The 17542-nt window shown below is 44.5% G+C and overlaps 1 protein-coding gene across 1 annotated transcript in view; it reads left to right on the top strand.

Annotated features, from left to right (window-relative positions):
• DGKH (diacylglycerol kinase eta) overlaps positions 1 to 17542 on the top strand; it is a 247107-nt gene that overhangs the window by 145287 nt on the left and 84278 nt on the right. The window contains 9 exon segments of the mRNA XM_061629909.1: positions 1039 to 1170; positions 2154 to 2271; positions 4545 to 4655; positions 4801 to 4897; positions 5741 to 5848; positions 6591 to 6704; positions 6957 to 7091; positions 7596 to 7762; positions 9434 to 9539. Of these exon segments, the coding sequence (XP_061485893.1) occupies positions 1039 to 1170; positions 2154 to 2271; positions 4545 to 4655; positions 4801 to 4897; positions 5741 to 5848; positions 6591 to 6704; positions 6957 to 7091; positions 7596 to 7762; positions 9434 to 9539 (1088 nt within the window).

The following is a 17542-nucleotide window of genomic DNA, read 5'->3' as shown; positions in this document are numbered from 1 at the left end:
CACCCTGTCTGTTGCCACCATCAGTTCTAAAAGATGCCCCCAATGATGTATTAGCTTTTCAGTATAATGTTTAAAGCGCCTTCTACACCTAAGGGTAGTTTGACATAGGTCCTGATATATTGCTGTTTGCTGTCCTCTGCTTCTGTGCCTTAGGAGGACTTTTGCATGCAGCTCTTTCAACATCTGGGAAAATATCATAAGTATATCCCTGGATTTGGTCCCACATCTTGAAATCTGCCTCAGAGAGCTCTAACCCTGGTAGTGCTTTTGTGAGCAATTTCACTAAGACCTTCACCAAATCTTCCACCTATTCCTTGAATCTGCAGGCTCTAAGGTTCCATCCACTGCTCTGGTTCTCCAGCTGCTCCAGTTCAATGGCTTATTTAGGGTAGGCTTGCTACAGAAGCTTCCCTTTAGCTGTTTAATCCCCAGATCAAGCACATTTGCCATTCCCTTAATTTCAGTAAGCTTCATTAATAGGTCAGTAACTTTCTTGTCTAGTGGCTTTATCACTGTCATCCACTCTGCCTTTCATTCCTGTTTGAATGCCTTAAAATTTCCACCATAGTTTGCAAGCCAGTACCTCCTCTCCTTTGCTAAGCTGTTTCAGCAGCATGTTGGGCCATTCTTCACTGTTGTACAGTTCTACAATTGGTAGCAGATCTGGAGCCACAAAATGCATTTATTTGCTGTTCACTTTCTTCAAATCTAATTATTCTAGATACATCTTTTTGACAGGTAACCCTTTAATCATGTTTTTGGTTCTTTAACATGCAATTATGCTGTGCATTATTGTTGGCAGAAGAAGACCTCACCCCTTATTCTGCCATCTTGATGGTTGATGCCATGTACCTCCTTTTGCTGATACTCAAGGCCACTCACAGTACATATAGTATTTCTTTAGGAAAACAAGAGTGGGATATACTTTTTCCTAATGAATAAAATGTACACTTTTATACATTTATTTAATTTCATATGTAAAAAAGCCAATTTATTTCTACTTAGGGATATGTATATTGTTTTCCCCCCTCTGAACAGTTAAAACTGGCCCCCAGTCTCCAGATGAACGGAGAAGTCACTTTCCTTCACATACCAGTTCTTTTTCAGCCTCAGCTTGCATGGCCAGCAAAGAAAATCTTCCAGTACTGAACACAAGGATAATTTGCCCAGGTAATAAGGACTTCAAATTTTCTAGTTCATTTCCTTAAGCCTCAAATAATATACTAGCAGTACTTTTTTTCAGGATGTATCAAAACAGTTTAGCTGTTTAACATTTTTGTCCCGTTTTTAAAAGCGCTTACACATTGTTTGAAGCTATGACTTATTAGAGATATTAATGTTCATCTAGTCTGGTGATTTTTTAAATGGTTTGGTAGAATGAGTTGAGCATATTATGGAAAGTGTATCTTGAGTTCTTAAAGCCCATCAGTCAATGTACTTTGTGTTTTGAATTATAGTTTGTGATTATACAACTGCTTGACTGATGTGACTAATATTCACATTTCTAGTGAAGGAGGAGGCAGGTATTATGAGAACCATTCAACACTTTCCTAGGGGCAAAGGGCTGGCACCAGCCTGCAGTGGGCCCTTGGGCACCAGCCTGCTGGGGCCCTTGATACTACCTCTGGAGGCTTAAATAGGCCGAGCCATGTCATGGATTAGCACACTGTGTGTGCATCCCTACCATCAGCCAAGATGGGTGTGTGTGTGTTGATGCCCCTGCTGCCATCTTGGGTGATGGGAAGCATGTGCGTACAGCGTGTTGATGTCTGCCATTACCCAAGATGGTAAGCATGCTCATACAGTGTGCTGCTGCAGTACCATGGCCTTGCAGAAAGTTACAGGCCCGGGGGAGGAGGGGTGGGAAGATGGAAAAATGTTTTTGTTGGTCACTATCCCCTACCAGTCCCATATTTCTCCTCATGTCTTTTTATCCTCAATGTTTCTCATAGAAAAACTGAACACTTTGAAAAACACTGAAAACTAAAAAACAACAACTCTCTCATGAAGTGTTTTCTCTTTTATATTGCTTTTCAAGGCAAGGTTTTAGCTGCCCATCTCCCTACCTCCATCAAAATGATTTCTAATAACTATGTAGAAGAGTTCTATAGTATTATGTAATTGTAACATACACTTTCCCCTTATTCCATCAGGTCTAAGAGCAGGTTTAGCTGCCTCTATCGCAGGGAGTTCTATTATCAGCAAAATGTTATTAGCCAACATTGATCCATTTGGTGCTACACCGTTTATTGATCCTGATCCAGAATCACTGTAAGAAGGAAAATAATTTTTGTTTAATTCTGATTGTTCTCTATTTTTCAATTTCTTGGGATTCTTATTTATTTATTTTTACAAAACGTAATGTCCAGTAAGTCATTCAACAACGAAAGGAAAGTTGGAGTGATTTTAATGGGTTCAAAAGTCCAAACTGCAAGTGAAAAATTGTTTATTGAAAAGTAATAACAGAGCAGACCTATGCAACTGTAGTTCCCAAATGAGAACAGCAGGTAGACGGCTGTTCTATCTTTACATTATCCTAGGGATACCAGGTGTGTTGTGCTACATCAATTTGGTTTTAGACTTGAGTTAGTGCTTCAGCAGCTCTCTTGTTATTCCCTCATAGGCACTTCTCCAAAAACAGTTTTAAGAGCAAGGAGGAGTCATAGGATTAGCAGGGGCAAAGGGGCTTCTTAAGCTGTGCAGCATTCATGGAACAACTTGGTCTATTTCTCTCCCCTCTTTGCAAGGTAGGAATAGGAGGAGTTGGGTCTTGAGACCCCTTCACATCTGTTCTGTGAGCAGTATAGGGAGCAGTTGGTTAAACCAAATCACTTTCTCCCCCCCCCTGCAACTTCTCAGATATTACAAGTGAAGCAGTGATGGAATTATGATGTTAATAATGTCCCTCCCATTTTGAAGGTGATTAAGTCAGAAGCCTCTCATGTCTGTCATGTCAGAAGCCTCTTTGAAAGACAAGGTTCCTCCCTCATTTATGTTGCATATAGTGAACGGGGTGTTAGTGATCTAGTCAGGAAAATGGGCAGCTTTTGCAGAGAAAACTTGTACTATATTGCTGCTCTAAGCTTTCAAAATAGTGTACCCTATTGTGGATTAGTTGGGTGAGAAGACACTGTTGAGTGGGGGTGATACACAGTAAGGGTATCACCATGCCACCTGCCAGATCTGATTGATAACTGGAAGGGGATAGCTTTGGCTTCTTGGGTTGATGGTATCCCTTCGAGTCAATTGGTGGGTGCACTGTGAGATACAATCTTCATCTTCTGTAGTATCTAGTGATATTGCTGAGGTACTCAAATATGTAGGGTCATGACTTTCATTTACTACACTCTGGCCAGAACCTATTTTAACAAAAAAGAAAATGAATCAAATCATTCACTTTATAAAAGTTCAAGTTTCTCACCCTTACGATTGGCTTTCAGACATGTGACCAGTGCTTAGGGCACCTCAGAAGTAAATAAGGTAGCTGAGTAAGATTCACAGTGGTCAGGAGATAGCGTTGAAGTACCCAGCATAGCTCATTCCCCTCTCAGTGACATTATGCAAATGAAACAAGTATATACAAATTGCATATATGTGCATGATATATACAGAGAGTGTAGCGTAATTCAGCTCTTTTTTTAGGGAACTTGGGCCATCTTAGTGCAGAATGCTAATGTTTTTATTTATTGGTTTTGAGCATGAAATACATGCACTTTGATGCTTATTGCTTGCTGTATATTTATGACCTTATGGTTATCCAGTAATGGCCTTGCGCTAGTGGAAAGCCATTCCACTTGTGTCAGGCAGGTTTGGTGGTGGTTGTTGTTATTTGATTTATATCCCGCCCTTCCTCCCAGTAGGAGCCCAGGGCGATGGTTGATCCCTTCTGTCTGTTGCAGCCCTCTGTACCGTATTCCATGCTTTACTATAAGGTCCCCCAACTCTCAGGAGCAGCATTTCAGGGAATATGGGGGATTGCAGTGGGTAGGGGGATTGCTGAAAATCAAGTGCCTCACTTTGTACAAGTTGATGTGGTCTCCACTGGCACAAAACTACCATTAGATGCAACCCAATGTATTCTGCCCTGACATTAGGCAGGTGTCATCATTGTCTTCTGTTGGATACCTGCTGAAAACATTTCTGTTTTGGCAGACCTATCTGGACACATGATTTGATTACGTGTGTTATTAGTTAGATGTTTTTACCAGTTTTTCAATGCATTTTTATGTTTAAATACGCTCTTTCTTTCTTATTAATCAATCAGTTAATTAATTAATTATTGCAGATGTGTTTGCTGCCCTGGGCTTCTTTGAGAGGAATAATAATAAATAAAATATAATAAAAACAATAAGGAATGACCAAATATTTATGTAGCACAATTCTGTTACTGTTGGTTTGTGTGACAACTGTGAGGAGAGCTGGACAAGGGGTTAGTGTAGAATTGGTTGAAAAGCTTTAAAAAAATTGCCATTTTTGTATACTTACGTATACATTCGTTACAATTTATCCTATCTGTGATACGGCTATTATGTGTTTGTCTACAGGGAAGGATACTCTGAGAAGTGTGTCATGAACAATTATTTTGGCATTGGATTGGATGCAAAGATTTCATTAGAATTTAATAATAAACGAGAAGAACACCCTGAAAAGTGCAGGTAATTGAGTCATTACCAAGGGATAAAATAGAAATATTTTCTATAATCATATAATAGCTTTGTTTGTGTATTTTAACATCTGAGTAGTGTTTGGTATATGAACTGTATGTATGCCTCAGCATGATCATTTTTCTTTTGCCGTTAGAAGCAGAACAAAGAACATGATGTGGTATGGTGTGCTTGGTACCAAAGAGTTATTGCAACGGACCTACAAGAACTTAGAACAAAAAGTTCAGCTTGAGGTAACATTTATATATCACTAGCTACTTCCCTGTCAAGTTTGGGCTGCAGGAGCAGAGAACTCCATTCCCAATCCTAACATCCCAGTTACTTTATACTTCCTTGCTCCTTTGGGATAGTTTGTTTTAATTGGCCTAGCACAACTACCTGCAATTTTTCTTCCTAATATAGGAACATCTCAAAATGGGTTAAGATAAAACAGCTTCAGAGCTGGGTTTGAATTTCTTGAGAATATTATGGAAATCCTAATTTAAAATATGGCTCGGAAGCTGGTCCTCTCTTTCCCTCTCTCTCCCCCTCCCTTGATATAAATATAGATGTAGATATAGATAGGGACCATTTTCAAAGGCAGCTTCACACAGAGCATGGTACAGTAGTTTAGTGTTGTAAAGCTACCTGCTCAGGGTTATATACATTTTAACTATGCTCACCTAAACTGACTAGTGTATTTGGAAACAGAAGATTGGCTAATAGTCTTGGGGTCTGCTTTCACTGTAATCTCTGTCTTGGCTCTATTGCTTCTGTTATTGCTCAGTTGCATCTAGTGTGTCACCCCTGATATTGGGAACATCATTCTCCCTCTTCCTCTCTTTCCATTGTGGCACTGTATAATTGGCAAAGGAGGGAGTAATGTGCAGAGAGTTGATGTATGTTGATCTCAGCTCCTGCTGGGAGGAAGGGCGGGATATAAATCAAATAATAAATAAATAAATAATATGCATAGAACATCCTGGCTAAAGATAGTAAACTGGACTAGATTATCTTTAGGTCCAGTATAATCCTGTGATTAAAGGAAATAGTAAATTATTTCAGTGATTATTTATATAGTATTTTATGCATTGCAGTGTGATGGACAATATATCCCCCTCCCAAGTCTTCAAGGCATAGCTGTTTTGAATATCCCAAGCTATGCTGGTGGCACTAATTTCTGGGGTGGAACCAAGGAGGATGATGTAAGTACTGTGATGGTGGTCTTTTTGAAGTCTTTTTGCTGGTTTTATTGACAGTGTGTGGTTTGTTCAGGTTTGAATTCTTTGTCTTTTAAAATTCCTACATATTTATTATTTATCTAATACAATCTATGATCTTTTGCTATTTTAAAATAAAATAAAATTTACAAAATATACAACAAAAAGGTTCCCGGGCAGACTGATAGATCTTTCAGGTCTTAAGTAGCCATGGGAAGGATGGGGGAAGGGCTGTCCCAATAGCTTTATCAGGCTGACTGATGGACCCTTCAGGAGCTGATGGCATGATCTCCCTGGCCTCGGCTTCTTCATTCTGCTTTCTCTCACAGGACACTGGTCTTAAATAGTCCCAAGGAATGTGATAGAATTGCCCCAACAGGCTATACCTGCACTGTGTTCCCAATGCTTAACTTCTTAATTGAAGTTTAAAAGATGCTTCTTTATATGCTGGAGTACATGATGTAATTTCTAAATTCCATTAGTACTGGTATTCAAGTGCTTGTGTCCTTGAAGAGTTATAGAGCAGCTTTCCCAACCTTTGGATCCCCAGATGTTGCTGGACTACAATTCCCGTCATTCCTGACAATTGACCATGCCAGCTGGGGCTGATGGGAGTTGTAGTCCAACAACATCTGGGGACCCCCAAATGTTGGGAAAGGCTGTTAGAAGCTTGTAGGCGTCTGTCAGAACTGTAAGGCAAGACTTGCGTTTCGTTCTCTCTCATCAGATATTTGGGGCACCATCATTTGATGATAAGATCTTGGAGGTTGTTGCAGTATTTGGCAGCATGCAGATGGCCGTTTCCCGTGTTATCAAGCTACAGCACCACAGGATAGCCCAGGTATGCTGTCCAGGAAGAAAGAAATAGGCTTGTACCGTAGCCCATAAATCTGCTAAAGTGCACATGAATCAAGTGTTGACTTTTTGTTTTCATTTTAAGTGTGTAACAAATCATCATAAATGCCAAAATGCAATAGCTTTTTGCCCTTGACATGTACCTGGACAGGAGACATAGCTGCTAATAACTACAGTTCTTCATGGGAATCATCATGAACATATTTTTCTACATTGAAGTCTATTTACTCTCTTCCAGTGCCGGTCAGTAAAGATCACCATACTTGGAGATGAAGGAGTCCCCGTGCAAGTGGATGGAGAGGCATGGATCCAACCCCCAGGAATAATTAAAATTGTGCATAAAAACAGAGCACAGATGCTAACACGAGACAGAGTATGTGACAGAAAGGATCTTTTGTCTAATATATAATGTCTTCTATATAAATTGTGAGGAATTTTATTTCTCTCTGCATTAAGAAAAAATATGCAAAAATAAAAGTCGGAGGCAGTATGCTATTGGAAACCGCAGGAGGAGAAGTGCTCTTGCACTCAGGTTCTGCTTTCAGACTTCCCATAGGCATCTGGTTGGCTACTGTGAGAACGGATGCTGGACCAGATGAGCCACTGGCCTGATCCAGCAGGCTGTTCTTACGTTCTCTCTCTGTCTCTGTGTGTGTTGTGTGTGTGTGTGTGTGTGTGTGTGTGGTCATCAGGGATGATATGATTCTTCCTAGTCTACATAAGCACACACATGTTCACAAACAAAAATTAGGATTTGGTTTGTTAGTTACTGTAAAAATTAATAGAGCAACTACTTTTAAAGTATAACTATTATTTTTTGTGTACATAATGATCATATATGGAAGAATCGGCATGTAACTTATTCAATTCTAAACAGGCCTTTGAGAGTACACTGAAATCCTGGGAAGACAAACAGAAGTATGATTCCTGCAAGCCAGTCCTGAGATCACCTTTGTACCCTCAACAGACTGTGGAACTGGCTACTGATGAAGAGGCTTTGCAGATCCAGTTGTCTTCTCAGGCTGCAGAAGAATTAATTACCAGGTACTTTCGCCTTCCTTCTTTCACTAGGCCTTAAACATGACAAGATCGAGGTCTGACAATTGTCTTTGCATCTAATGTACCATAACTTAGATCTAAACATTTTCAGAAATTATAATGTCAGTGGATTGATTCTGCAAATCCTGTTTTGCCATTATTGACTCTAGCATGTTCTTTATACTGGATTCCCAAAGCACACACTCCATTTAGCATTGAACTGATCTCCATGCATGCTAAGTTCACACAGTTGGTGTCAAAACTTTTGAATTTGATCAGTACTTCCTAGGCAGCTCACAGTATAGTTAATGTATCCGTTTTTTCCAGGCTTTGCAGGGGAAGGAAATGTCATCAAAAATTGTTCCCCCATTCCTCAAGTGAAGTGTCAGGATCCAACTTATTTCCAATCTTTTGCTGTTTTTCCAAAAACCTATTTTCTCCAAACTTTGGATCAGTTTCAGTGCACCTTGTCTTCTGATTCAAGGGATGGTCTTGGTTGGTGACATGTGAGCTGGGAGTTGATAAAATCCAGTTGAGAAAGGTTGATCTCTTTGATACTTGAGGATATTGAGCAGTAGTCAAATAAGTTCTTACTCTAGTGCGAGGATTAGCAGTAGCACAAAATAATCCCCCCCTGCATGCACCCTGCATTGTCCCCAGATCTAGAATGTTGGGGGAGCCCCTAAAACAGATTTAGGAGGAAGGAGAGGAGAGGGAGAGAACATTCTCTTGCACAAGGAGAAATCCTTGCACTGGTGGAACATTCATCTTAGTGCTGCACTGAATACAATCCACTGAGTCCTGATTCTGGGAGGTCTGAATATGTTCACCCCTTAATTGAAAATAACAACCTCCTGCCAACCAGGATGCAGATGCCTTGGTCAGCCATTGACCTGATTTCACTTCCCTCTTTTTGGAAGTGATAATTATTTGACTTGTAGCATACTGAAAAATAGTTTGTGATGCATTCAAAAGAGAAAGGATATCCAGGGATTTGAGGGGCATCATGATCTGAAGAAGGGTTGTGGATGATGATGGCAGTGGAGTTCTGCATAAAGAAAGAAGACTGAGTTGTGACAAGAGAAGGTCAGGGAGAAGAGACCCCACAGTGTGACCTGAAGATTTAGCCAAGGGAGCAAAGAATAAGGTCTGGATTTTTCAAATATTACATATGCGAAACAATATGACTCGGTAACATAGGAAAAGAAAGTGTTGTTTCCTTTTTAAACTGTATCCAGACCACCACTCATGTCGCAATGTATTTTATTTCAATTTTAACCCTGGCACAAATCTTTGTACATTTTGTATACATACAGACTACTCTGGCTTTTAATCTGTTTCTTCTCACACCAACTTTGCACCTGTGCAAATGTTGGTATGCACACGTGCATGTGCACACTCATATGATGCAGTGCTATGGGTAAAATAAGGGAAGGGGAACCACATGACAGATAAATAATGCTCCAAGATGATGCAGGAATGTTGGGAAAACTGTGTGTGTTGCATCCCTTTGTATACAATTCTGTATAGCGAATACTGCTAAAAATGGCTAGGCTGGATGTACTATACATGCATAGATTTATTTTCTTTTTGCCAATGTGTTCAGGCAGCTGTTTATCAACAGGCAATGCATTTCTAATTGCCTTTTTCTCTCCCCACCCCTGACCTTCCTTGAAGAATCTGTGATGCTGCAAAGATACACAGCTTGTTGGAACAAGAGCTGGCTCATGCTGTAAATGCATGCTCTCATGCATTAAATAAAGCCAGTCCAAGCTTTTCTGAGGTAAAGGAACTTTATGGGGCTTGCTAAATATTATTATTTTATTCTTTATTTCATTTATGGATCGCTTCCTGTGGGATATCTTGAAGCAATTTACAGTACAATAATATATATATATATAAATTACATATATAAAAACAGTTAAGACAATCACATATATAAACACAATCTAAAAACAATAAGAAAAAGCCAATTACATATTTAAACAATTACATATATAAAATCCATTTCAAATCCAATATAGATACCAACTTGAATAACAATCTCCACTTAAAAGGCTTGTTGAAAGAGAAAGACAACAGAAATTGTGGTGTTCCAAAGGATGGGTACCACTATTGTGTGAGCTTCCCATGGTTAGCCACTGTGAAAACAGGATGCTGGACTAAATGGGCTTTTGGCCTGATCCAGCTGGTTCTTCTTATGTTTTTATGATCTTTTAGATATCCTGGCCCCAAGCTGGTACACCAGTACCATCCTGAACTTAGCCCAGTAGCTAATTGGCAGCCAGTGCAATTCTTTCAGAAACAACATAATATGATGGCAGTACTCTGCCACATTTTGCACTAGCTGCAGCTTCCAGGTCAGCCTAAAAAGCATCCTCACATACAGCACGTTGCAACAAACCATTCTGGAGGTTACGAGCACATGGACAACAGTGGTCAGGCTATCTGAGTCCAGAAACAGCCATAGTTTTCTTACCAGCCAAAACTGGTAAAAGGCACTTCTAGCCACTGAGATCACTCTGATGACAGAAGTGGATCCAGGAGCACTCCCAGACTACAAACCTGATTTTTCAGGGGGAGTATGACTGCAGCCAAAGCAGATAATTGACCAGCTTTGTGGACTCAGGAACTGCTCACCCACAGTACCTCCATCTTGCCAGGATTCAGATTCAGTTTATTGGCCATCATCCAGCACACCACCAAGCTCAGGTACCAGTCCACAGCTTGCATGACCTCTCCTGATGTATATGTTACAAAGAATAAAGTTGGGTATCATCACTATATCAACATAAGAAGAGCCTACTGAAATAAGAGCCTATGGGAAGCCTACAAGGAGGATCTGTGTGCAAGAGTGCGCTCTCCTCCTCGGTTTTCCAGCAGGTGGTATTCAGAAGCATACTGCCTCTGACCACGGAGGTAGAACATAGCCATCATGGCTAGTAGCCAGTGATAGCCTTATCCTGCATGAATATGTCTAACACTGTTTTAAAGACATCCAAATTGGTGTCCTTCACTGCCTCCTGTGGAAGCAAATGCTATAGTTTAACTATGTGCTATGTAATGCACTTTGTTTTGTCTGTCCTGAATCCTTCAACATTCAGCTTTATTGGATATCCATGTGTTCTAGTTATTGTGAGAGGGGAAAAACATTTCTGTATCCACTTTCTCCATGCCATGCATAATTTTATACACTTCTATCATGTTGCCTCCTATTCATCTTTTCTTTAAAGTAAAAAGCCTCAAATGCTGCAACCTTTCCTCATAGAGGAATCACTCCATCCCCTTAATCATGTTGGTTGCCCTTCTCTGAATCTTTTCCAACTCTACGATATCCTTTTTGAGGTGAAGTGACCAGAACTGTACACAGAAGTCCAAATGTAATACACCATAGTTTTGTATAACGGTATTATGATCATTGCAGTTTTATCGTCATTCCTTTCCTACTGATCCCTATGATGGAATTTGCCCTTTTCACAACTGCTGTGTGCTGGGATGACATCTTCATCAAACTATCCACTATGACCACAAGGTCTCATTCCTGATGCATCATCACTAGTTCAGACCCCATGATCGTATATGTGAAATTAAAATGTCCACCCCCTCCCCCGGACATGCAGCACTTTAGACTAGTTTACATTGAATTGCATTTGCTATTATACTGCCCATTCATTTAGTCTGGAGAGATCCTTTTGGTGCTCTTTGCAGTCCCTTTTTGTTATAATGACCCCAAACAATTTAGTATTATCAGCAAACTAGACCACCTCACTTCTCACTCCTAACTCTATTATTCTTCTTCTTTATTTATATCTCGCCATCCTTCCAACACTGGAACTCACTGCGGCTTCCAGATAAAAACACATATAATTAAAACATACAAATTTTCCACAGGTAGCCTGCCATCAACTTGGGCTTTACTGCCATCTAGCGTCCGAAGGCAAGAATGCACTCAAGTTAAAACCTGGGACTCGGCCCCTCCCACTCCATTCCATTCTTGCCTTCATCCGAAGAACTTGGATTCCTGACTAGTGTAGCTAAGTTTCTCTTTGTTCTGATATTTGCTGTTCCCTTTGTATTCCCCCCTCCCCTTTTTTGGTTAGGAGTGTGTGGGACTTTTGTGTCTTTTTTTTCCCCCCCTTTCGGGAGCTTTTCGCTCATTTTTTCTTGTTTTTTGCTTTTTTCTTTGATCCCTTTCAGTTTGTGGTTGCAGTGCGGCTGCTTCCCTTTAGTTTTTTGCCTCCCCTTCGTTTGGGGGCGCGCGGCTGCGGCCTCCTTTAACAGCGGCGGCTGCTCACTTCTTGTTCGGGGGATCTGTGGCTGCGGTTCCCCCCCCTCCTGGGGCCATTTCTTTGGAGTAGGGTAGCTCGCAGCTGAGGCTCCCTCCTCAGCTGTCCTCCCGTGCCGGCTCCTGGGCAGCATTTTTTCGCCCTCTTAACAGGACTTTGCAGCCCCTTTTTCCCCCGGCTGGGCTGCTTCTTCTGGTCTCCGTCTTCTGGAAGCGGCGTTTTTTGTTTTCTCCATGCCGCCACGGCTCCTCTGGTGGCTCGTAACCGTGTGCGGGCTCCTTGCTCGGCCCTAGCCAGCAGCGTTTCTTTCCGGCGGCCGTTAACCCTTGCAGGGGCCTTTTTTAGGAGGTCTGGTTTCCAGTACTCCTTTTATTTCTTAGCCTCATTTTTTGTCTTTTGTTTTTGTTTTTTGGCTCTTGTTTTTTCCTATTTGTTTTTATTATCCAGCTCTTTTTCAGTGCCTTTTCCAAGGGTTGCAATACCAATCTGCAGCAGAGTGCTGCACATTTTGAGCAAGCTGTGTTTTTTGAGATACCACACCTTCCCCATTGTGCGTGTGTATATACTGCTGTGCACTCAACTTTGTTATACGCAATTTTTTGTAACGATAATCTAGTCTCTCTGTGCACATTGGCGGTAACGCACCTTCCCCATTGTGTGTGTGTATTTAGCCTTGGGCCACACTGCATTTTTTCAAAAGGCAATCTTTTCCTGGCAGTGTATTGTAGCGGTCTCACACCTTCCCCATTGTGTGTGTGTACTTAGCCAGTGGCCAATATTGCAGCTTGATTTACCTTTTTCTTTTTCTTTTTTTGGCTCCCTGACTGATCAGGGCGATATTAGTGCCTCTCCTGTGGTGAGTTCCCACTCCCTCCTTATTTGCAGTGCCATAGCGAACAAGTCTTTTTTCTCTTGGCACCTGGCACCCTAGTGCACAGCCTACTTCTCATCACCTCTCAGCATACAAGTGTTACCGCACCTTCCCCATTGTGTGCGTGTATCTAGACTCCACCATGGCAGACCGGCAGCCTCAGGAGGTGCACTCCACAGGGCCAAGCCACCAGCGCATCGCTTTACCTCAGCACAAGCCTTCCAAGCATAAGCACTCTAAGGCCTTAGCCAAGACTAAACATTTATCTCACCATGGCGCTCCTAAGAGGGCCCGTTACGTTTCAGCTCCGTCCTTAGAGAAACCTTCACAAGAAACAATACCCACTCTTTTTCAATCTCCCTCTGGGTCGTCAGAGGATGAATTTGAAGGCTTCCCCAGTCAGCCTCCACGTTCCGATGTCCCTCTGCTTCCTCCGACTCCTCCAGTGCAGCCTCTTTTGCCTACACAAGAGCATCCTGTGCCCTCTGCTCCTCCTTCAGGGCTCCAGTTGTCTCCGGAATTCCTTTTACAGCTGCGAGAGGTACTAGGGTGTCTCTCCCAAGCTCAACTTCTGCCCCAAGCACAGCTGTCACCCCAGCCCGGAGTTTCACGGCAGTCCAGCTCTGTAAGGCAACCGGCTTGTTATGAGGATATCCCTCCCTCCTCACCTAATCCGTTTGATGTCTCTAGAGGCAGACTTGGCGGTGAGCCCTCGGAGATGCAGGATTACTTACCTTTCCTGCAGGCTGATCCTGATGAGTGGAGTGGAGAATCTGATCTAGATGAGGACTTCTCCTATCGCCTCTTCGACTCGGCTGATTATCCCCCACTCTCACACAGGGTAATGGATGCCCTGGGCATTCAACCTGCTCAAACACAACCTACCACCCCCCCAGTCAAGGGTGCTAGAGTTCTAAAGTCTCCCAGATCAGCGGATCATTTTATCCCTGTGCCAGATCCCATTAACAAGCTAGCCAGGGAAGAATGGGCCCGCCCCTTGCGCCCACGTCGCTTCTCACCGTTGGCCAACAAACTGTACCCATTGACCCCGGACCAGCCTATCTCCGATCTTGTGTCTCGATCTCTCCTCCCTAAAGAGGGAGAATCTCAGCTTAAAGACCCCTCTGAGAGGTGGCTTGACTTCATACTATGTAAAAACCACGAGGCATCTGCCCACTCCATCCGGGCCTCCGCCGCTTCCTCCATCTTCTTACGAGCCTCCATGATGTGGCTTGATGACCTGTTGGACGATCCCAATCCTGATCCCGCCAAGTTACATAAAAGCTTACTCAAATTGCATAAAGCTGCTGCCTTCGTGGCTGATGCTACTTTGGACGCTACCCACCAAGGAGCACGGGCCCTTGCTGCTGAGATAGTCGCTCGATGAACCCTATGGCTCTGACATTGGGATGCCGACACTGCCGCCAGAACTAACCTGTCCATGGCCCCATACTCGGGCTCCATGCTCTTTGGTGATGATGCTCTTAAAGCGGTCTTGGTTGACCCCAAGGACAATTGTAAACCTACCTTGGCCACAGTCAAAAGGGATGACCGCAGACCCTTTCGGTGATTTACTCCTTACTGCTCCTTCCAGCCCTTTCGGGGGGGGCGGCCTGGTGGGCGGGGACGAGACGCCAGGTCCACAGACTTTCGCTCCTCCAGGGCACCCTGGCCTAGACAACGCTTCCAGGGCAGACCCCAATATCAAAACAGGAAAGCCTCCTCCTCTTCCTATGGCAGAGGAGCCCGTCAGCGTAGGCAGTTCTGACGTCATCCCCATAGGAGGCAGACTGGCCTCTTACACAAGCTCCTGGCTCACCCTGACACACACTCCTGGGTCAGGGTCATCTTCACCCAGGGGTACAACATAGAATTTTGGCGGACCCCCCGGACAGTTTTTGCCTCTCCCCCATCTCCAAGTCACGCAGGACGGTTATGCAGGATGCCCTACGTCATCTGCTAGACATAGCCGCTATAGAGCCAGTTCCTCCATCCGAAAGGCTGCAAGGCATCTACTCCGTCCTCTTCGCAGTTCCCAAGCGAGATTTTTCATGGAGGGCGGTCTTAGACCTCAAATTTGTCAACCGCTTTGTCAAGTACCGCCGTTTCAAGATGGAGTCACTGGCCTCAATTGTGGAAGCTCTGCAACAAGGGGATTTCCTAGCATCCGTCGACCTGAAGGACGCCTACTTACACATCCCAATCTGACCGGCTCACAGACCTTTCCTCAGATTCTCCCTTGGCCAACACCACTTCCAGTACCGTGCCATGCCATTCAGCCTTACATCGGCTCCTCGAGTCTTTACCAAAGTGATGGCCACCATGGTAGCCTTTCTCCGCCTACAGGGGGTGCATATTTACCCCTACCTGGACGACCTTCTCCTCCGAGCGTGCTCCTGGGACCTAGCCAACAGACAGCTCCAGTTTTCTCTAGATGTCCTAACTTTGCACGGCTGGCTAGTCAACATGGAAAAGAGTCATCTTCAGCCAACCCAGCACCTCCTGTACCTGGGAGCCATACTGGACACGTCCCTAGCTATGATCTTCCTGTCGCCAGACCGTATCGCCTCCATCACAGCCATGGCAACCTTTCTGACTCATCGCTCCAGGGCAGACATCATGCTTCTGGCCCAGATGCTAGGGATGCTGGTCTCCACCATTCATATTGTCCCGTGGGCTCGACATCACACGAGAACTTTACAATGGGCCCTCCTACCCTTTCAGGGGGACATTGCCAAGTCCAATCACCGCGTGATTCCGCTGGCACCCTCTCTGAGGGCCTCTTTCCGCTGGTGGACAGTGACGGCACATCTCAGCAAGGGTACGCCCTTCAGGGAGCCTGTCAGGGTTATCATCACTACAGATGCCAGCCTATCAGGCTGGGGAGCACACTGCAACGCCAGCTTTGTCCAGGAAGTGTGGTCCCCAGTAGACCTAACTCACAACATAAACTGGTTGGAGCTCAGGGTGGTTCATCTTGCCTTTCGACATTTCCAGCCACTGTTCTCCCTGCAGCACGTGCTGATCCAAACGGACAACGTTTGCGTGAAATCTCATCTCAACAGGCAGGGGGGGACCAGGTCCAGAGCTCTTCAGGCAGAGGCGGCCCAAATCTTCGGCTGGGCCGAAAAACACCTACTATCTATATGGGTGGAACACCTCAGCGGGCTGCTGAACGTCACCGCCGATTGGCTCAGCGGGCAGCATGTACGCCCAGGAGAGTGGAAGCTTCATCCGACAGTGTTCGACCTGTCCAACCTGTCCAACTCAGATTCGGCGCCCTCTCGGTGGACCTCTTCGCGTCGAGCCACAACTGCCAGCTGCCTCGCTTCTTCTCGAGGTACCTGGAGCCGACGGCGGAAGCAGTGGATGCGTTGACGGCACCTTGGCCAAGCGGCCTCCTGTACGCCTTCCCCCCGATCTCCTTACTGGGCAAGACACTGATGAAGCTCCGGCACAAGGGGGCTCGGCTTCTCCTGATAGCCCCATACTGGCCTCGCCGACCTTGGTTCTCGGATCTTCTCTCACTGTCAGTCACGGATCCCTGGACCCTCCCTGTCAGGCCGGATCTTCTAGTTCAGGGAAGAATTTGGCATCTGGACCCGGCCTGGCTGAGTTTGACGGCCTGGCTTTTGAACGGCAGCAGCTGACCACTGCGGGACTTTCCCAGGGAGTAGCGGATACTATTCTAGCATCAAGATGACCGTCGACAAATCGCATTTATCGGAGTACATGGCGTGCATTTTCCAAATGGTGCTCCTCTAAGGGCTTTCCAGCTTCTCAAGCCACTGTTCAGCACGTTCTCCAGTTCTTATACAGAGGACTGTCTAAGGGACTGCGGCTGAACACCCTGTGTCGCCATGCTTCCACCATCTCTTCCATACTGTCCATCTCCTTATCGACCGCCCCTTTGGGAGCTCATCCACTTATCAAACGCTTTTTAAGAGGAGCCGCCCACCTCTCACCAGCTGTGCGCCACTACTTTCCTTCCTGGAGCCTCTCGAAGGTCCTGCCTGCCCTACAGCGCCCTCCGTTTGAACCGCTTGCCTCAGTGCCGCTCAGACTGTTATCTTTCAAGGTCCTGTTCCTTGTTGCCATTACCTGCGCGAGACGGATCTCAGAACTACACGCCCTGTCCTCAGCCCGTCATCTCTGCATTTTTCATAAGGATTCTGTGGTCTTGCGACCAGATCCATCCTTCTGCCCCAAGGTCAACTCCTTATTCCATTGTAGCCAGGACATTGTGCTTCCATCATTCTGCCCAAAGCCGGTGCATCCCCTGGAAAAGGCCTGGCATTCGCTGGATGTTCAGAGAGCCCTCAAACTGTATCTATCTCGCACCCAAGACATTAGGCAGACAGATTCCTTATTCGTATCCTTTCACCCTAGGACCCTGGGGAAAAAGGTCTCCAAATCCACATTGTCCTGCTGGTTGCGGGTCTGCATTGCTCTGGCTTATCAGTCCCTTAACCTTCCAGTGCCGGCTAACATCACGGCTCACTCCACTAGATCAGCGGCCACTTCGGCTGCGTTTCTAACTTATGCACCCCTTGCAGACATATGTAGAGCTGTGGTTTGGTCTACTCCTAACTCATTTGTGAAGCATTATAAGATCGACAGATATGCTTC

This window comes from Rhineura floridana, chromosome 5, assembly GCF_030035675.1.
Source record: "Rhineura floridana isolate rRhiFlo1 chromosome 5, rRhiFlo1.hap2, whole genome shotgun sequence".
NCBI classification, from domain to species: domain Eukaryota; kingdom Metazoa; phylum Chordata; class Lepidosauria; order Squamata; family Rhineuridae; genus Rhineura; species Rhineura floridana.
The sequence above is the reverse complement of the archived record's forward strand: the minus strand, read 5'-3'. Positions and strand labels throughout refer to the sequence as shown.